At 42.9% G+C, this 22755-nt stretch overlaps 1 protein-coding gene across 1 annotated transcript in view; it reads right to left on the bottom strand.

The window, feature by feature from the left end:
- LOC106567647 (pannexin-3) overlaps positions 1-22755 on the bottom strand; it is a 104475-nt gene that overhangs the window by 26471 nt on the left and 55249 nt on the right. Inside the window, exons 3-4 of the mRNA XM_045693501.1 lie at positions 16796-16897; positions 13125-13261 (exon numbers count right to left, since the gene is read on the bottom strand). Of these exons, the coding sequence (XP_045549457.1) occupies positions 13125-13261; positions 16796-16876 (218 nt within the window). The 5' untranslated portion in view covers positions 16877-16897. The remainder of the gene's footprint in view (positions 1-13124; positions 13262-16795; positions 16898-22755) is intronic.

A 22755-nucleotide genomic window follows, 5' to 3' on the forward strand; every position in this document is an offset into this window, starting at 1 on the left:
GCAGTGAAATTAGATTAAATCTCACCTACATTGTTACTATCTGTCTTTTATGGTCACACACACACGTTCGATCAGTTTCCTATATTTCATTCATGTAAATTTAGTAGATTGACATTGTTTGTTGGCTAGCAATCAAAGCTTTTCATTACACATCTTTCATTTTGGCAATGAAAAATGCAAAAGGGGACCGCTGTTTTGGCATCAAATGAAGATAGAAAGAGAGGTGATCCCGAGTGGCGCAGCGGTCTAAGGCACTGCATCTCAGTGCAAGAGGTGTCATTTCAGTTCTTGGTTTGAATACCAGGCTGTATCACATCCGATTGGGATTGGGAGTCCCATAGGGCAGCGCACAATTGGCCCAGCATAGTCCAGGTTTGGCCGGTAGGCCGTCATTGTAAATAAGAATTTGTTCTTACTTGCCTAGTTAAATACAAAATGTAATCGGATAATGGGGTATAATTTATAGCGACCAAAGTAAGTTGTAGCTGGGTAAAAACATCATACTTCAAAAAACCAAGGCACTCTTGTGGAAAAGTTAAAAAGCCTTTATTTTAGTGGCTATTGAATAGAATAATACACCAACGCGTTGCGGCTCACAGGCCTTCTTCAGGATGCACAGCAGTGACAGGTGAAATGAATGACCAGAAATGAAAGGGGAGTGGAGAATATTAACCAATAGATGAAGAGGAAATTAAGCAAAAGTATGTACTAATATGAAAGTGCAATTGTAAACTGTAAGTATTAACCCACCATAGTTTAAGTTATGAATGAGGTCCCAGGCGGAGGGTTTCCAGTTGAAAGTACATGTGCATCGGACAGTCCTTGCGCTTTGAAAACCACGGCCACTGTAATGTATACCACCTCCCACAGAGTGAAAAGAGTTTGTCCCAATCCGAGGCCATGATTGTGCTTCCGTTGTGGGTGTTGTAGCGAAGCAACCTTTATTTGCATGCAATTAACATATATTAATATGCATTACCATTTCTCCCGACACTGGAAGAAGTCCTCTAGCGCTGCATGAAACAGAGGCGTGCTTCACCCATACCACGCCCAAAGAGCGGCAGAGCCTGCCGAACTATTGTCAAATGTCTGACGAGGCGGACTACCACTGCATGGTTTCAGACAGCACTCTATCCACACTATTCCAAAGAGAAAGTGACGTATTCTTTTGTTTGGTGAGGCGATGGAGCGGTGAACCAGGGCTAAGATATCTACGTGTTATAGACAGTTATTGTCTTATGAGAGTAAAAATAGGTCCACGTATTGAACTAATCTAAAATGAAAACCCAGATAAATATAGGAATTTATCATGTTATTGATTCCAATAGCCATTCTCACTGGTGATGGTTTTCAGCTCTGGAGTGAAATGTTTGTTCCCCCTTCCTCAGTAGTGCTTTCTGTAAACACACAGACAGGCACACACACGCACACGCACACACACAACTGATGTAATGGAGATATGATGCCGTGGGGCTTCTTCTCATAACCCCGGGGCATTATGGGTACACAATAGGTTTTATTGGCCGACTGGCCCACACCATAAACACCACAGTAAGAGAAAAATGGTTCTTCTCCACAATGAGTCTGGATTTGCATCCCTTGCCGACAATCCATAGAATGCGAACATATTCTGACCATTCTGATTGGTCCCAGAATCTGATGGGTTGGGTCAGAGCTGGCCTACATGATCAACTTTGATACTCTGATTGGTTAGATTTGTTAGAGACGATCCAATCGCTGATTAATTTGTTTTGTACGACACCCCTCATTTTGAAGTCACACAAACGACTTCTAGGATGGCAGTTTCAGACTGAATGTATGTAGCGATTGATAGAGCAGCAGAATTACATTCAGGATGAGTTGTCAGGCAAATAAACAATAGCAGTAATTACACAATTTAATCCTTATTTTAGATGGATTTATTAAACGGTAAGGCTCCAGGCACATAACAATCATGGACCTTTTGCCTGGTTTAGGATATTTTTCCTGGTTTTGGACATTTTCCATGGTTTTACGTTCAATCAGCTGCTCAGGTCGGTGCAAATAAATGTAGGCCTACCAAGTAAAACATGAAAATATTTTCTCAGTTCTATTGAATAATGTGTCACATCTTGTTTCCCTTGATTTAATGGTCACTATTTTGGTACTTCTGTATGCCTTAACCCAAGCTGTGCAAATTGTGAGCATTTTATTTCTTACACTCATAGCTTGAATGGAGGCTATACGGTTTCATGCTTAGGGAACAGACAGTGGTAGATCAGTGAGTGGATCGGACTGAGGTGAATGTAAACCTTACCTGTATAAGTCTTTCTGATACTAAGGCTGTCCTAATATGGACGCCATTTAGCCCCACATCGGGCACCAAAAAACCAGCCAGTCTCTATCTGCAGTGCGACGGAAAGGAGACGGCCGACGGGGGGATCGTTACCCAGGCCATAAAAGAGCCATTTACAGGACGGAGGGAGTGAGCGTGGAGTCAGTCAGCACAAAGTCTCTCCTCCTGCACCAACCGAGCCACGACAAAACACCCCACCGAAACGGTCCTCCATGAATCACACTCGCACGATACGTGTTCACTTAAACATTAAGGTTGGGGAATGTGAATCAAAGGCATGGGGTGCATCTGAAATGGCAATGAATTTACTATATTGGCACCCTATTCACTATATAGTGGTCCAAACTGGTGCACAATATAGGAAATAGGGTGACGTATCGAACTCAACCATGGTGTGATACTAATTGCGTACAGGTTTGTGGCCTTGCTGTCATTAGCAAGGGTGTGTGCCTTCTGAGTTTATATACCTTGGCTTATCGATCTGTACTTATAATTGTGGGGACTTATTTATTCATGAGGTCATTTTTCAGTCCTCTTTCCATATACAATGGGAGTAAATCTGTAAGCATAAATACCTGTAGTACCTGTGGTAGAAAAAACACTTGTTCAGAAAAACCATGTAAAATCAAAGTATTTCCGTAATTGGACAAAAGGTGCCGCCCCTCAAGAGCGACCATGTTTTGCTATTCCAAAATTTTTCTCTGCCACTGTTTTTGTTGGGGAGCTTTTGGCAACCCACCCAGGGGGTGGAGGAGGTTAGAGGAGGGGGTGAAGGGGGGTGGCTCTATCTGTGTGTTCACCGTGTTTGCCATTCTAATCAGTCCTGCCATATGCCCGGGTGCTTTATTAGGACCCAGTTTGTGGCAGGAACCACGCTGTGTCTGCTCTCGACAAGGCCCTCTCCCCCAGGCTACATGTCTGAAGCACACCCTGTGCAGGGGGCACACATACACGTGCACACACATGCACGTACATGTACGCAAGCAAGCATGCACACGCACACAGAAACACACACACATACACGCAAGCATGCACACACACACACACACACAGTGAGTTTAACGGCAGCCCATCTCTCTGCCTCCTCCTTTTTCTCTTTTACTTCCTTCCCTCTGTTTTGTCCTCCCACCTCCGTTCTGTATTTCTTCCCCCTATTTATTTCTCGGTCTCTCCTATTCTCTCTTTCGATCTCTTTCTTCCCTTGTCCATCCCAGGGGAGAACGACTGGAAGTTCAATGCCGACGGTACTGCAGGCATTGTTAGCAGAAAACAGGATCTCCTAATTTTCCATAGTGAATGGAAAAGTGTCAATCTTCGTGGTTAACCTTTGTGTAAATAAAAAAATGTTTCAAAGACAATCATGGTACCAATAATTGCTTCTAATACACTGATGCATGTCCTATAACTGATTATTTTAAGATCGCACACAGAGGAAGTTATAAGCATAATCTAGTTGCTAATGGCAACCTGCAGTATCCCGGTCGGCCTTCAACTTGAGATACTCAATGAGTGTAGGCAGCACTGAGCTAGCCTGTAACGTCACTTCCTGGAGTAGCCCTAACTACACACGTTATGTCTCCATGAGACGCCATCTTAACCAACTTCATTTGGCTTCAATGTCCTATTGAGTCTTCACATAGGAATGAATGGTGTCACGTGATCGATGGCTTACTGATTGGTGCCGATAAAGATGGCAGCTTCGCTTCTAGTCCTTAGGAAACTGTGCAGTATTTCGGTTTTTTATGTATTATTTCTTACATTGTTAGCCCAGAAAACCTTAAGTGTTATTACATACAACCGAGAAGAACTATTGGATATCAGAGAGACGTCAACTTACCAGCACAACCAGCACTACGATCAGGAAAACGACTGTCCCAAAGCGGATCCTTTGTCTGCACCTCCCAGGGCATTTGAACTGGTGCCAGAGCGGTCTTCTAGTGAGGCTTCGGATGCGCGCACACCACCAACCGCTTCCGAGTATATTACTCACTAATGTCCAGTCCCTAGTCAACAAAGTCAACGAAATCAGGGTAAGAGTTGCTTTCAAAAGAGATATCCTGGATTGTAACATGCTCTGTTTCACGGAAACATGGCTAGCTGGGGATATGCTGTTGGAGTCCATACAGCCAACGGGATTTTCAGTGCATCGCGCCGACAGGAATAAACATCTCTCCGGTAAGAAGAAGGGCGGGGGTGTATGTTTCATGATTAACGACTCATGGTGTAATTGTAACAACTTACAGGAACTCAAGTCCTTTTGTTCACCTGACCTAGAATTCCTCAGAATCAAATGCCGACCATATTATCTCCCAGGAGAACTCTCCTCAGTCGCAGCCGTGTATATCCCTCCTCAAGCGGATACCAAGACAGCCATCAAGGAACTTCACTGGACTTTATGCAAACTGGAAACCATATATCTTGCGGCTGCAGTTATTGTAGCTGGGGATTTTAACAAAGATAATTTGAGAACAAGGCTACCTAAATTCTATCAGAATATCGATTGCTGTACACAAGTGAGTAACACGCTTCACCATTGCGACTCTAACTTCCACAATCCTACAAGGCCCTCTCCTGGCCTCCTTTTAGAAAATCTGACCATGACTCCATCTTGTTGCTCCCCTCCTATAGGCAGAAACTAAAAAAGGAAGCGCCCAGGCTTAGGTCTATCCAACGCTGGTCTGACCAATCGGATTCCACGCTTCAAGATTGCTTCGATCACGTGGACTGGGATATGTTCCGGGTAGCCTCAGATAATAACATTGACGTATATGCTAACTTGGTGAGCAAGTTTATAAGGAAGTGTATAGGAGATGTTGTACCCACTGTGACCATTAAAAACGTCCCTAACCAGAAACCATGGATTGATGGCAGCATTTCGAGCAAAACTGAAAGCACGTACCACCGTATTTAATCATGGCAAGGTGACTGTAAATATGGCTGAATACAAACAGTGTAGTTATTCCCTCTGTAAGGCAATCAAACAAGCAAAGTGTCAGTATAGAGACAAAGTGGAGTCGCAATTCAAAGGCTCAAACACGAGACGTATGTGGCAGGGTCTGCAGACAATCACGAATTACAAAAAGAAAACCAGCCCCGTTGCGGACATCGAAAACTTGCTTCCATACAAATTAAACAACTTCTTTGAGCGCTTTGAGGACAATACAGTGCCACTGACGTGGCCCGGTACGAAAGACTGTGGGCTCTCCTTCTCCGTGGCCAACGTGAGTAAAACATTTTACACGTGTTAACCCTCGCAAGGCTGCCAGCCCAGACGGCATCCATAGCCACGTCCTCAGAGCATGCGCAGACCAGCTGGCTGGTGTGTTTACGGACATATTCAATCAATCCCTATCCCAGTCTGCTGTCCCCACATGCTTCAAGATGGCCACCATTGTTCCTGTTCCCAAGAAAGCTAAGGTAACTGAACAAATTACTATCGCCCTGTAGCACTCACTTCTGTCATCATGAAGTGCTTTGAGAGACTAGTCAAGGATCATATCACCTCCACCCTACCTGTCACCCTAGACCCACTTCAATTTGTTTACCGCCCCAATAGGTCCACAGACGATACAATCGCTATCACACTGCCCTATCCCATGTGGACAAGAGGAATACCTATGTAAGAATGCTGTTCATTGACTACAGCTCAGCATTCAACACCATAGTACCCTCCAAACTCATCATTAAGCTTGAGACACTGGGTCTCGACCCCGCCCTGTGCAACTGGGTCCTGGACTTCCTGATGCGCCACCCCCAGGTGCTGAAGGTAGGAAACAATATCTCCACTCCGCTGATCCTCAACACTGGGGCCCCACAAGGGTGCATTCTCAGCCCCCTCTTGTACTCCCTGTTCACCCACGACTGCGTGGCCATGCACGCCTTCAACTCAATCATCAAGTTTGCAGACGACACAACAGTGGTAGGCTTGATTACCAACAATGACGAGACAGCCTACAGGGAGGAGGTGAGGGCCCTGGGAGTGTGGTGTCAGGAAAATAACCTCTCACTTAATGTCAGCAAAACAAACGAGATGATCGTGGACTTCAGGAAACAGCAGAGGGAGCACCCCCCTATCCCCATCAACGGGACAGCAGTGTAGAAGGAGGAAAGTTTTAAGTTCCTCGGCGTACATATCTCTTCAACCTCAGAAGGCTGAAAAAACTTGGTTTGTTACCGAAAACCCTCACAAACTTTTACAGGTGCACAATTGAGAGCATCTTGTCGGGCTGTATCACCGCCTGGTACGGCAAGTGCACCGCCCTCAACCGCAAGGCTCTTCAGAGGGTGGAGCGGTCTGCACAACGCATCACCGCGGGCAAACTACCTGCCCTCCAGGACACCTACAACACCCGATGTCACAGGAAGGCAAAAAAGATCATCAAGGACAATAACCACCCGTGTTCACCTCGCTTCCATCCAGAAGGCGAGGTCAGTACAGGTACATCAAAGCTGGGACAGAGAAATTGAAAAATAGCTTCTATCGCAAGGCCATCAGATTGTTAAATAGCCACCACTAGCACAGAGGCGGCTGCCTACCTACAGACTTGATATCATTGGCCACTTTAATAAATGGAACAATAGTCACTTTAATAATGCCACTTTAAGAATGTTTACATATCACGCATCACTCATATGTATATAATGTATACTGTATTCTTCACTATCTGTTCTTTAATATCTATTGCATCTTAGCCGCTCTGTCACTGCTCACCCATATATTTTCTACTTATATATTCTCATCCCATTCCTTTACTGGATTGTGTGTATTAGGTTTTGCTGTGGAATTTGTTAGATGTTAGGTTTTGTTGTGGAATTGTTAGACATTACCTGTTAGATACTGCTGCACTGTCGGATCTAGAAGCATAAGTATTTCACAATAACATCTGCTAACCATCTGTATGTGACCAATACAATTTGATTTGATTTGATTTATCCATTCATATATACAGTCATTGTTGGTCCATCCTCCCTCCATCACCTGCAATGCGGGATAGATGGGCAAAGCCGGCGCAGGGTGTAGTGTCTTTGGTATGAAAGATCTGACGTGTGTGTGCGTGCGTGCATATGTGCCTGCGTGCTTGTGTTCTCTGTCTCTGTCACAGTCCAGTTGTAGAGAGCAAGTGGGCCCATGGGAGACGGAGGCAGATGGGCTGGTGTGTCACCTTCCTATCATCAGAGCGTGACACTTTCATTGATCCAGTTAAGCCAGTGTACTCTTTTCATGTTACTCATTTCAAGTTATGGTTTGTATTCACCATTCAAACTGTCCAGGCCATTTAAATCTATTCAGTCATATCAGCTGTGGTTGTTAATATTCCTGTGACTAACATTATCGAAAGATGCTTACTTCCACAAGTACCCAGTTCTCTGTATCCATAACAATATCAACGTTAAAATCGCTTGACAAACTCCCCCACGAATATCCTGCAGCCCTTCCTCTCTCAACCGTCTCAGTCAAGTCAAACGGTGAGGAACCAACCAGAGATCAGACTGACCATGCCAATAAACCACTGGGCTCTGACACAAACGCCTTTCGGCCAGCCCGCTGAACTCTCAAAGGGAAGCCTTTTTTAAGGAACACGGGTGGCTAGCTTTGCGCCATCAAACAGCGCTGGTCGTTAAGGATGGTGGGAGCGGTCAGATGGGAGACAAAATAGCTGCGAGAGCTTCACAGCGGTGATGTAAACAGACGTTATGGTGCATTACTGAAGTCTGTGAGCAGACATCCTGCATGGCGCCCCCCATCCCAGGGCACTGTCAAATTAAAAGCGTTCCCATAGTGTATGATACGGGATGTCTTTGCCTCGCCGCTGCACATCTTTTCTCTATGGATGCACACACGTGTGTGCTCGCTAACACACAAACACACACATAATCTCTCGTTCCTCGCTTCCCTGTGAATCCGTCCATCCACTGGAGTTCAATAAGTGGCAGGAAACACACACTTCAAATTGGATTTGTCACATGGTGTAGTCTTTGCCATGAAATGCTTACTTACTAGCCCTGTCCCTACAATGCAGAGTTAAAAATTAAGAAAATGACAAACAAAAATAGAAGAATAGTTACACAATAAAGAACAATAACGAGGCTATGTCTCGGGCGGATCAGCATTAGAAGGTTTCAGCAAAGAGCCACTTCGGTGTAGAGTGGAGACACACCACATACAGGGCTTTGGACTGCAATTTGGGCCCATTAGAAAAAGGATGGCACCAATGTCAAAGGTTGAAAATAAAAGTGTTGTAGCATGTAATGCTGTTTGCTTTCCATTTTCAGATTGAGTATGTACGACAAATATGGGACTTTTGTGTGAAACAGAGTTGTGGTTCATTTTGTCAACCATTCTGTACTGTGCCTTCAGAAAGTATTCATCCCCCTTGACTTATTCCACATTTTGTTGTGTTACAGCCTAAATTCAAAATGGATTAAAATGTTTTTGTTTTTTTGTCACCCATCTACAAACAAATACCCCATAATGACAAAGTGAAAATATTTTTTTACAACTTTTTGCAAATGTATTGAAAATGAAATCCAGAAATATCTCATTTACATAAGTATTCACACCCCTGAGTCAATACATCTTAGAATCACCTTTGGGTTAAGTCTCTAAGAGCTTTGCACACCTGGATTGTACAATATTTGCACATTATTATTTTTTTAATAATTCAAGCTATGTCTAGGTTAATTGTTGATCATTGCTATACAGCCATTTTCAAGTTTTGCCATCGATTTTCAAAACGACTTAAGTCTGTCGTCTTGGTAAGCAATTCTGGTGTATATTTGGCCTTGTGTTTTATATTACCTTTCTGCTGAAATATGAATTTGTCTCCCAATATCTGTTGGAAAGCAGACTGAACCAGGTTTTCCTTTAGGATTTTGCCTGTGATTAGCTCTTTCTGTTTCTTTTTATCCTAAAAAAAAATCCCTAGTCCTTGCCGATGACAAGCGTATCCATTAACTGATGCAGCCACCACCATGCTTGAAAAATATTGAGAGTGGTGCTCATTGATGTGTTGTGTTGGATTTGCCCCAAACATAACATTTTGTATTCAGGACATAAAGTTAATTTCTTTGCCAATTTGTTTGCAGTTTTACTTTATTGCCTTATTGCAAACAGGTATTTTGTACAGGCTTGCTTCTTTTTCACTCTGTTTTTATTCTGTACAGGCTTCCTTCTTTTTACTCTGTCATTTAGGTTAGTATTGTGGAGTAGCTACAACGTTGTTGATCCATCCTCAGTTTTTCCTATCACAGCCATTAAACTGTAACTGTTTTAAAGTCACCATTGGCCTTGTAATGGGAATTGTAATGTTTGCTTTTCTTATAACTAATTTCTGTGTTCTGTTCATGTGCTGTTCTAATAACCAATTTCTGTGTTCATGCAAGTGACTGACTTAACAAATCCTCACTTATCAGTATCTACAATTTGGAAGTACACCCAGACCTTGTTTTGAGAACGAATGAAAGATATCTCAGTTTCAGGGTCTCAGCATAGAGAGAAGAAGCCTCGTGAGGTATTGGTCTATGACATGTTATGAACCAGTATTGGTCAGTCACATGAATGAAACAAAATGGTAATGATTCATTAATTATGATAAATCCTGCAAATATAACTTGTCTGTGTATAGCCATATATAAGACAACTGCTGGTACTTCCCAGGGGGAGCTCCTGATTGACATGTGTACTATGGTGCATTGAGTTGGTTGGAACCTCTCCAGCGCACTGACATATAAAGGATGATTAATTTAAGATTGACTTTGAGTGTCCCTGTGTAAGAATTTCCATGACAGCCTCATGGTGAAATCCCTGAGCAGTTTCCTTCCTCTCCGACAACTGAGTTAGGAAGGACGCACGTATCTTTGTAGTGACTGGGTGTATTGATACACCATCCTTAAGGGTAATTAATAACTTCACCATGCTCTAAGGGATATTCAGTGTCTGCTTTTTAAAAATTTTACCCATCTATCAATAGGTGGACTTCTTTGCGAGGCATTGGAAAACCTCCCTGGTCTTTGTGGTTGAATCTGTATTTGAAATTCACTGCTCGACTGAGACCTTACAGATAATTGTATGTATGGGGTACAGAGATGAGGTAGTCAGTCAAAAATCTTGTTAAACACTATTATTGCACACAGAGTGAGTCAATGCAACTTATTATATGACTTGTGAAGCACATTTCTACTCCTGAACTTTCAGACTTGCCATAACACCATAATACTTATTAACTCAAGAAATATCAGCTTTTCATTTTTTATTAATTTGTAAGATTTTCTAAAAACATAATTACACTTTGACATTATGGGGTCTTGTGTGTAGGCCAGTGACATAAATACATTTTAAATTCAGGCACAACACAACAAAATGTGGAAAAGCACTGTAGATTTCAAGTTCACTGCATGTATTTAAACTTCTTTATGTACAGAACATTTTCTCAATATACCCAGCCATGAAGGCGGAAATAGTTGGCACATTGATTCTGTGAGATACTGTGTGTTCCTGTTTTCCTTGTGAAACAAGCAAACAAACAGTTCATCTAAGTTTTACTACCGTTTTACATATCAAAACAAAGTAGCTAAAATCTCCCCAACCAACATTTCACTTACAAAGACGTACACAACAAATACAAAAAATGCCTCTTGTTCAGCCTCCATCAGTTGGGCAGAGTGGAGCGACCTCTGGAAAACAGACCGCCTGCTAGCTCTCTAATAAGACAAGCCCAATCTAGCGCTTCTTCATTGGGAGCTTCGTAACTCGTTAGGCTAATTACAGCCATCACAAGTTGATTCCGCCTGTAATAATTAAGCGACGACTCGTCAAAGAGAATAGAGGCGCTAGACAGGTCCTCCGCGCACAACAAACTCACTATCCAGGCCATTAGTGAAAAGAACTGATGTGTGCACAAACATTAATAAGGGAGAGATGCTGCAAACTTCCTGGATAAATTACAGGGATGCTAATTCAAACTCTGGTATCACTTTGAAAACTTTCCAACCCCCAAATGGCGGCGGAGAATTGGAACAGTGCAGAACAGGGGAGGAGCAGCTTTTTTGGGATTGAGAACGTACAGTATAAATTTCCCTTGCAGCATTGACGGTAGTGGGAGGGAGTCGAGACAATGGATTTGGAGGCTACATTTGACTCATTGAGCACATGCTTTAAAGTTGCGTATCAGTCTTTTATTAATTATAGCACAGCATTTTGTCATCGAGGCCATCCAAATATAAAAACAAGCATTCTGTCTTTAATCCAAGAAGGTTTCCAAAATGTGTTCATTAATTGGCACAAACAGAATATGTTAATTTCAGATTTGATTTAACCCACAATATATCTGTCGAGTTAGCTTTTGGCATTGCAGCAACATGTGTTGTGCTGCTGCATGGTGTGAGCACACTACAGGAGATTATCAATAAAGTGGGAGACAGGAAGCTGTCTCCTCTTCCTGTGGATGTTTAGAATGTTGTAAGAACATTTGGAAGTGTCAAAGAGGAAGAAAAGGCAACGTTTTGAAGCCCCTTTTTTGCTTTCAGTTTCATACCCTTCAAGTGGTAGGGTTAGCGGTCTGTGTGCGTGTGTGTGTATGTGTGCATGAATATACTGTACATACGTTTGTGGGTGTGTGTGCGTTCATGTGTGTGTGAGTTCATGTGTGTGTGAGCACGGCTGCGAGCCCGCCTGTGAGTGTGTTTTCAGGAGGGACTATAATGAGTGAATAGGCAGCGTGGGCCTGGGGCTGAGTGTCTTTTCCAGCGCCCACAGCCCCTCTCAGGCTGGCTGCTCACATCAAAGAGAAGCCTTGTATCTCAGAGGAGCTTAGAAATTCTGCCCCAGGCTTGGCGAGGCCTTCACAGCACTCGCCTAAGGGGCCTGAGCCGGCCAACCATGGGGCCAAGAGCACGCTCAGACAAGAGCAGTGGATAACCACACTAGGGGAGAGCCAAGGAGCCAGGGCAGTGAGCCGAACAAAGAGCATGCAGTGTCATCATAGAGTTTGCTGAAGACGGTATAGGGGAGAAGATTTATTTTTCTTGGTAGCACAAAAATTGCGGTTTGTTGCTGTAGCATGATTTCACATTGGGAGATTGCTGAACATATTACACATGTCTGTGTTCTGTGAATAATTTCCTTCATTAACAGATAATAAAAGCCCATTATGAAAGTACATTAATATTCAAGTGATGAGTTGGGAGAGGAGGATGTTTTTCAAAATGTATGTTTAGTTTTCAGTTGGCAGCAACTGTCTATTCACTTAATTACTCTTACAAGGATTTCCTAATTGTGATACTGCACTTGAAAAGATCATTCCTTACACGTTATGTACCACACAATAGGCTACACACAACCCAGTGCCCTGGAGAAAATAGAGAAAACCAACCATCATCATGCTCAATCTTACCTTAGCATTGGGCGTGTGTACTGAATGTGTGTGTGTGTGTGTGTGTGTGTGTGTGTGTGTGTGTGTGTGTGCGTGTGTGCGTGTGTGCGTGTGTGCGTGTGTGCGTGCGTGCGTGCGTGCGTGCGTGCGTGTGTGTGCGTGCGTCCGTGCAGGAGTGGGTGCATGCGTGTGTTTACAGAACTACTGTTTAAAGCCACTGCATGTTAACCCTAACCAAACAGAAGAGGACAGGTGTCCTTTTAAATGCCTGATGGTTCTCAAAATCTCCTCAAGGGAGTTTTGCCTTACCACTTTTTGGAGAGCTTAGTTTGAATGAACTAACAGAGAGAATTTACAGTATATAGCACAGAAAATGTACAGTATATTGCGCAAATGTATGCTTTGAGACCACGTCTTACCTGTAAACGGCCCGCTTATCTGACTCCAGCTGGGCCTGGGGGTCAAGGGTCACACTGATGGGGGTATTCCCAGCCTCCGAGGATGCTGAGATGTGGACCTGTTGGGCCTTGGAGTTGTGTTGGGTGGTGCCCGTCATCTGAGGGCAGAGCAAACAGAACCACAGTGAACTTCAATACATAGAACGGTAGTCCTGGTCCCAGATCTGTCTGTGCATTAGCTAACTCAGAACCACAGTTAACTGCATAGACTGGTAGCCTGGTCACAGATCTGTTCATGCATTCAGAACCTCTGTCAACTACATACACCGGTAGCCTGGTCCCAGATCTGTATGTGCATTAGCCATCTTCTGGCTGGGCTTTCTACTTAGAAAACTGGTTTTGTGTTCCACTATCTCATCTCTAGCAGGCACACACACACACACAATATCAGATTCTGTGAACTACATGAGAGTGGATAGACAACCAGCTTGATCTTTCCGCATGGCCTATGAAAGAGGGGAGTGTTATTTTGATGTGATGGTCTGGATGTGTACAATGCATCTCTTCAATCGTGTCGATCCCCTACCCCCACCTCTTTCTCCTTCTCCCACCCCCTCCTCTTGTCTCCTTTTCCCCCTCAGCCTTTGGAGAGAAGGAAATGGGTCCTTCATCCCCCCTGTGTTGGTTTGGGAAGGAAGCATCTTAATCTCGGCTCCAAATGGGAAATAAATTAGCTTCTTCACACTTAACTAGCCCTCATTTGCATTTTGTTGCCTGCACTGACTGTGGCTTGGGAGCTCTCCCCTGTCACTAATCCTCTGGGCGGAAGGAGACAGTGGTAGAGTGGAGACAGGGAGGGGGATGGTTAGGCTCTGATTGAACCTGCTCTACTTCCTTCTCTAGGATACTGCTTAGCTAGGATAAGGTTAAAGGGCAATTCTGCCACTTTTCAACCTCATATGTGACTCGTGTCAGGAAACTAGGCGTATGTCGCGGGTCACTACTTCACAGGAAAGCCATTTGAACGTAAACTTTTTATTTTTATCAAAATGCGTTTTTTTGGCAGAAATGCCCTCTGGAACATGTGAACTTTCATGTGCCTTAACAACAAACTTGTATGCCATATGTTAAGCAACAGAAAAAGTGAGCAACCTTCTCGCTAGCTATGATTGGCTGAGATAATGAATGGGCTGGACATGCTAAGAGATCAGTTCGAATTGGTCAGCCATATAGCACGCTTCTGTCTATTTGAGCTGGTCAGTATGTTGAGGTAATCCTTTCTAATGCGTATTTTTTTGAAAATATATCACGTAGTAGAACTGCATAAGTGTTGCTCTCCACTTTCTGGAGGATCGAGTTTTGAAATCAGTGGAATTAGAGGATAATAGCTAAGGAGATGGAGAAAACATCTGTCTCCGGATTACATCTTCAAACTAAGGGCAACCATGGCATCTGTGACAGGGAGAAGCGTCCATTCTTGATGTACACGGGTAAGATAGTCTAGCTAGCTACATTTTCAGATAAGACACGTTTCAAATTTAGACAGAAAGCCTTTTTCCTTTCAAGTTAAAGTGTACTGTTAGCTAGCTAGCTAAAGTTAGCTGGCTGGCTTGCTAGCTAACGTTACGTGTATGATCTTATTATTCATATCTCAGATACATTTGCGTTGCTAGTTATAGCCTAATGTTAGCTAGCTAACATTGAACCTGTTTGGTTAGCTACCTTCAGATTCATGCAGGGTAGTAACGTCATGATTTGGGATTATGGTTCATTGTTTACCTAGCTAACTAGCTACATGGCTTAACAAACGACTCCACTATACAAGTAACTATTGTTGTCTCAGAATGTCACTGCGACAACTGTTGATAGACGAAGTTGGTAAATTTGCTCTGGCTATCTACTCCGATATCAGAGCACTCTCGTCTGAATAACTGATGAATTTACGAATGCTCAACACCCGCTGAATATGGCCGGTGTCAGTAAACGCTAAAAAAGCATAAATTGTTGCAGGCAGCAGCACAGTTGCAGTCACCAGCGCTCTGGATTACATAAAAACAGCCTAACCAGCTCTGCTAGGGTGAGTAAAATGGTCAGAGTGAGCTGTTCTCTCATTTGTGTCTGGAAGTAGCTAGCAAGCTTGCCACATTAGCCAGTTAGCTTGGGTGCTTGACTGGTGTTGTTAGGACAGAACGCTCGGATCAACCCTTAAAGAGATGGGTGGGGCTAAAGCTTAAGAGGGTGTGAACGATTCTGAATGGGTGTAGACAAAGAAGAGCTCTCCAGTAGGTACCAAAACATTCAAAGGCCATTTTCTTAAAAGTTTATCAACATTTCCTCAAATGTAGTGTATGATATACCATTTTGTAGCTCTGTGTCTCTGTTTTTATCTAATGTAAAAAACACAATTTCAGATTTTACTACATTAGACTGAATCAAGGCGGTCGGTCACATATTCATTATTTCCAGCACCATACCAGCGTCTACATACACTACCGTTCAAAAGTTTGGGGTCACTTGTTTTTGAAAGAAAAGCACATTTTTTGTCCCTTAAAACAACATCAAATTAATCAGAAATACAGTGTAGACATTGTTAATGTTGTAAATGACAATTGTAGCTGGAAACGGCAGAATTGTTATGGAATATCTACATAGGCGTGCAGAGACCCATTATCAGCAACCATCACTCCTGTGTTCCAATGCACGTTGTGTTAGCTAATCCAAGTTAATAATTTTAAAAGACTAGTTGATCATTAGAAAACCCTTTTGCAATTATGTTAGCACAGTTGAAAACTGTTGTCCTGATTAAAGAAGCAATAAAACTGGCCTTCTTTAGACTAGTTGAGTATCTGGAGCATCAGCATTTGTGGGTTCGATTACAGGCTCAAAATGGCCAGAAACAAATAACTTTATTCTGAAATTTGTCAGTCTATTCTTGTTCTTGCCAAGAAACTTAAGATCTGGTATAACACTGTGTCTGGTATTACACTGTATAACACTTGGCAATTTCTCACATGGAATAGCCTTCATTTCTCAGAACAAGAATAGACTGACGAGTTTCAGAAGAAAGTTATTTGTTTCTGGTCATTTTGAGCCTGTAATCGTGCTTTTCTTTCAAAAACAAGGACATTTCTAAGTGACCCCAAACTTTTGAACGGTAGTGTATGTGAAAATGGCGCATTTCTATGATCTGTGGTTAAAAAGATACGAGAAAAAGTTTTTAAAAAATGCCTTGGCAGCAGCTAAAAGGGATCACTAATAAATACAAAATCTCATAGCATTTGAAAATCAATGTTTTTGAAATGTTTTAACTTAGGGTGATGTCATATGGTATAATTATTTACTTTACATATTTTTTCTACAAAACTTAAAAAAGCAGCGTTTTCACACTGTTATTGTGTTGGAGATAATGAAAATGAAGTTGAAAAGTGGTGGATTTGCCCTGTTGGTCTAAGGCTGACATTGAGGTAGGGTAAACTGCTCCTAGATCTGCAGTTAGGTCTAGCCTATACTTTAAACTCTTATAACAATGTTTGTTTGGAAGTGCATTTGACTTAAGACAAATAAAATACTCTAGAATGTTTTCTGCAAGGAATTTTCAATTGATTACTTACATTCTAATCCATTTCCTTAATTGACTGAAATAAAAACTGCTTTGACCCCAACCCTGAGCTGACAACTAGTGGTGTACTGACCTGTTGGCTCTCCTGGTACGATGGTGGAGGAACGCTCTGAGTGGCCATCATTGTTAGTGCTGGGGACACATGTTGCATCATGGGACAGATTCACATGGAGACCTGCAGGGGGACACAAACACACATAGTGTTAAGAGTACATTATCGCCTCACGAGTGGCGCAGTGGTCTAAGGCTGTGCCACTAAAGATTCAGGGTTCGAGTCCAGACTCTGTCGCAGTCGGCTGCGACTGGGAAACCCATGGGGCGGCGCACAATTGGCCCAGCGTCGTCCGGGTTAGGGGAGGGTTTGGCTGGCAGGGATGTCCTTGTCCCATCGCGCACTAGTGACTCCTGTGGCGGGTCGGGCGCAGTGCACGCTGACACGGTTGCCAGGTGTACGGCGTTTCCTCTGACACATTGGCGCGGCTGGGGTCTGGGTTAGGTGGGAATTGTGTCAAGGGTTGTGTTTCGGAGGACAGATGGCTCTTGACCTCATCGCTGCAAATGAGACAAGACTGTAACTACCAATTGGATACCATGAAATTGGGGTGAAAAAGGGGTAAAAAAAATGTATAATAAATAAATGAGTACATTATCATTTAAACATCAGGTGTTGGTCTCCTGAGTGGCGCAAGCGGTCTAAGGCACTCTGAGTGCAAGAGGTGTCACTACAGTCACTGGTTTGAATCCAGGCTGTATCACATCCGGCTGTGATTGGGAGTCCCATAGGGTGGCGTACAATTGGCCCAGTGTTATCTGGGTTTGGCCGGGGTAGGCTGACATTGTAAATAAGAATTTGTTCTTAACTGACTTGCCTAGTTTAAAAAATATATATATATATAAGAAGTGGCTAATTGCTGGTCCAGGGTCAGGTGCTGTATTCATAAAGCATCTCAGAGTAGGAGAGCTACAGTTATGCTTTTGAGACCATGATGAATAAGACTATATTGACGGGGCAGACATGATCCTAGATCAACACTCCTACTCTGGGAAGTGTTATGAACACCCAGGTATTTACCTAATCAGCTTTAGTGGGTGGTTTATCCGTGCTACTTTCACTTTTACCATGCTTGGTGCGTTTCTATGTATACTGAACAAAAATATAAATGCAACATGCAAAAATTTCTAAGATTTTACTGAGGTACAGTTCATGTAAGGAAATCAGTCAATTGAAATAAATAAATTAGGCCCTAATCTATTGATTTCACATGACTGGGAATACAGATATGCATCTGTTGGTCACAGATACTTTAAAAATCAATCAAATCAAATGTTATTAGTCACATGTGCCGAATACAACAATACCTTACAGTGAAATACTTAAATACAAGCCCCTAACCAACAATGTAGTTTTAAAAATATGAAAAAGAATAAGAAATAAAAGGAACAAGTAATTAAAGAGCAGCAGTAAAATAACAATATACAGGGGGTACTGGTACAGAGTCAATGTGCGGGAGCACCAGTTAGTCAAGGTAATTGAGGTAATATGTACATGTAGGTAGAGTTATTAAAGTGACTATGCACAGATAATAACAGAGAGTAGCAGCAGCGTGAAAGAGGGGGTGGAGGGTGGCAATGCAAATAGTCTGGGTAGCCATTTGATTAGATGTTCTGGAGTCTTATGGCTTGGGGGTAGAAGCTGTTTAGAAGCCTCGTGGACCTAGACTGGCACTCCGGTACTACTTGCCGTGCGGTAGCAGAGAGAACAGTCTATGACTAGGGTGTCTGGAGTCCTTGACAATTTTTAGGGCCTTCCTCTGACACTACCTGGTATAAAGGTCCTGGATGGCAGGAAGCTTGGCCCTAGTGATGTACTGGGCCGTTCACACTACCCTCTGTAGTGCTTTGTGGTCAGAGGCCGAGCAGTTGCCATACCAGGCAGTGATGCAACCAGTCAGGATGCTCTCAATGGTGCAGCTGTAGAACCTTTTGAGGATCTGAGGACCTATGGCAAATCTATTCAGTCTCCTGAGGGGGAATAGGTTTTGTCGTGCCCTCTTCATGACTGTCTTGGTGTGCTTGGACCATGTTAGTGTGTTGGTGATGTGGACACCAAGGAACTTGAAGCTCTCAACCTGCTCCACTACAGCCCCGTCGATGAGAATGGGGGCGTGCTCGGTCATCCTTTTCCTGTAGTCCACCATCATCTCCTTTGTCTTGATCAGGTTGAGGGAGAGTGCGTGGATCAGAAAACCAGTATCTGGTGTGAAACCATTTGCCTCGTGCAGCGTGACACATCTCCTTCGCATACAGTTGATCAAGAAAATTATTAACTTGCTGTACAGTATGTAAAATGCATCTTGTGTGGAGAATGAGTGCGCAGCAGTTGTCTGGTTTATTATTGCACCAGACAACTGCCAGGTGCTGCTATGATCTCTCTCTCTGTCTCTCTCTCGTAAAATGCTAAACTACATAGCACCTCACAAAGTGCAAAAGTAATGCACAAATGGACCTACAACAGATGCAACATCACAGAACAGGTGACATTATAATAACACTTAACAAGATAACATAATAAGGGATCAGTGCCCTTGTTTTCCCCATGTAGTGGATGGTAGGTTGTAGTTAGGAAACCAAGCCAACCAGTGTCCAATTAAAGCTCCAGTCAGTGGACTAATTGCTATTGTCCAGAACTGGAGGAGTCCCACAGGGTTGTGTACTGTACCTGATGGAGTTATAGGGTCTCTGGAGTTAACACACACACACATGCACACGCAAGAAAACACATACACGTGTGCACACACACACACACACACACACACACACACACACACACACACACACACACACACACACACCACACACAGACACTATTCCCATGTAAAGCACAACATCAGTGAAACAGCATGTATAGTCATGAGAATGAAGGTCCCTTTGGATGTTAGGGTATGAATCACATTAATTGCTGATGTGGTTACAGGAAAAATGGGAGCGGTACTGTGGACTAGATGATACAGTATTTGTCATGCTTACTAAGAAGTCTGAACTTGGCAGGTATAATTGTTAACAGCCAGAGAGGTCTAGGAGTTAAATCAGATTGAGATTGTGAGTCATACTAAAACAAGGCTAGACACAAGGAGTCGCATTGGACTGAACCATTTCAACTCTATTTTACAGGCAGAAAGGGCAAAAACAGGGCACAAATTCCCATGCTTCCATGCAAATAACTGTGACATTGTCAAATGTACTTTAACAAACAGCCATACAGATGTAGGATCTTAATTTGAGCCAGTTTGCCACAGTAGGAACATATTCTTGCAGCAGCAGGAAATGTGATTTATTATGTGGATTATAATCACGCTTAATGGACATTTTTGTAGGGGTTGATACATGTTTCCTAAGGGAAAATCAAATATATTACAAACTTCAGAAGCATTTTTAAACCTCAAATACACTACAAGTTTAAAATGTCCTGCATTACAGGAAAGATCTTCTGCAACAGGGTGGTCAAATTAAGATCCTACATCTGTATATTATACCCAGTCACCATTTCCATAAAGAATTCCTCTGCTCTACTCTGAATAGAAACAGTGTCTTTGAGTTTGAGGGGATACAAGTGCACAAGACAGCACAAGGACCCAGACAGCCAGACAAGAGAGGAAGTGATATGAACGGCTTCTCATCTCTCCCCCAGACACAGACAAGGAGACACAGATGACGGGCGTGCTCCACCAGTGAGCTCATCCCATCCTATCCTAGGACCCGGCCTGGCACCAACGTGTGTGGAAAAGTGCCCTGGGAGGCTCTAAAACACAACCACCCGTCAACTCAGCCAGCACCCCACATAACTCAACACAACATCTTGCTAATGATATTATTAACCCTCTATCGACACCTATGTCCTCCAAATGGTTCGCATCTCACCTCACATCTTCTAAGGCATTTTTGTACAACCACCCCCAGAATGGATCCTGGCTCTGAAATTGCACATTTTAGTTAATCTGACGAGCTCTGGTCCAAATCATACAAATTGAGGATGATGGGTGTGTGTGAGTGTGATTTGTACACTGATTTCTCTTCCTGGCTTGTGTTCTCGTTCCAAGTGGTATCACCTAAAAGGTATGTCCCTTTTATTGGTCCTCATTTTAATTGCAAATGCAGGGTTGGTAATTAAATGGAAAATTACACAGTAGGAACATAATCTTGCAGCAGCAGGAAATGTGAATTATTATGTGGATTATAATGAGGGTAGCCTAGTGGTTAGAACATTGGGCCAGTAACCAAAAGGTTGCTGGATCGAATCCCTAAGCTGACAAGGTAAAAATCTGTCGTTCTGCCCCTGAACAAGGCAGTTAACCCATTGTTCCCTGATAAACCGTCATTGTAAAATAAGAATTTGTTCTTAACAGACTTGCCTAGTTAAATAAATAAAAAATAAAACAAATTTAAAGACTAAAAGATAAAGCAATTCCAATTATTGCACAGTATTTTAAGTGGTCTATCAAGTCTCCCATTCCTCAAGGAATGCAGTAGACTACCTAACACAACCAGATTACATGCACCCGTAAATACACACACACACACGTACATGTGCGCACAAACACCCACACTCTGGGGGACAACCAAGTGGTCAATTAACAAGACCTGTATTTTTATCAGGTCAAATATAACACCCAAATGGACAACAAAACTTTCCTTGTAGAATGGTAGGGACACATTTTCCCCTTTCCCAAAGCACCACTGGTCAGTACCAGTAAGTAATTCCACTTTAAGACCCTCCCTGGACCAACTATGAGGAATATGGCTACACCATAAACCACTAAGTACATGCCAGTTGTTTGAGGAACCAATGTAGGAAAGGTTATGTGTTTAACAAAGAGCACACCACAAATATTTCCATTCCAAAGCGTACAATTGGCCTACATCATATTGACACAAAGCCTGTCAGTGGCCTAACCACAGTTTGACACCATTACCCTTAGTATTGATAGAAAATCCATATGCGGTTACATTTGATGTGGTTAAATCCTATACCGTCCACACTTGACTTAATCACATCACATCTTACTGTATACCATCCACACCTTCTCCAATCCAACCCTTTCAGATCTGTGATTACTTAAAGGAAGGCAGGAAGGAAGGATGCATTTCTGAGGTATTCGAACAGGGCCCATGTCTAACTATGTGGCAGGAACGTTAAGTTCGATCGATGAGCCTTAACAGGAGGCCTCCTGCTCCTTGAGAGCCCTGGCTGAGGCAAGGTAAAAAGATGTCATCGATAATTCTTGACATGACCTCGGACAACAATCGTTAGCTCCTGGGTCCGGGCTATTGATGAGGCTGGCTGGGGAGGGGGAAAGCACTACAGTGTCAAAGCTGCTCATGTAGCTGGCTGGCTCTGAATTTCTCGGTTTCTACAAACAGAAAATATTGTCACTCTCTCTCTATCTCGTTTTCTCTAACACTTTCACCCAAACACGTACACACACACACACCACCACCACACACAAAATACACACACATACACACACACATTCCTGTTCCTCTGTTGATAATACTGAGCCAGTGTCAGATTTCTACCAAATGTCAGCCGCGGTATTTAAACTATTAACTCCCCCACCAAAAACAAATACCGTAATTTCCGAACTATTAAGCGCACCTGAATATAAGCCGCACCCACTGAATTACATTTTTTTATTTATTTTGAACATAAATAAGCTGCACATGTCTATAAGCCGCAGGTGCCTACCGGTACATTGAAACAAATTAACTTTACACAGGCTTTAACGAAACACGGCTTGTAACAAAAATAAATAGGCTTTAACGAAACACGGCTTGTAACAAAAATAAATAGGCTTTAACGAAACACGGCTTGTAACAAAAAATTAAAAATTTGCAGTAAACAGTAGCCTACCAAGAAAGTCATTGCTCCAGACCAAGCTCCCGTGCAGCAGCTCTATTTCCTTTTCCAACAGCCAGATCAATTGCCTTCAACTTGAAAGCTGCATCATATGCATTTCTCCGTGTCTTTGCCATGAT

This window comes from Salmo salar, chromosome ssa13 (genome assembly GCF_905237065.1).
Source record: "Salmo salar chromosome ssa13, Ssal_v3.1, whole genome shotgun sequence".
Classification (NCBI taxonomy): domain Eukaryota; kingdom Metazoa; phylum Chordata; class Actinopteri; order Salmoniformes; family Salmonidae; genus Salmo; species Salmo salar.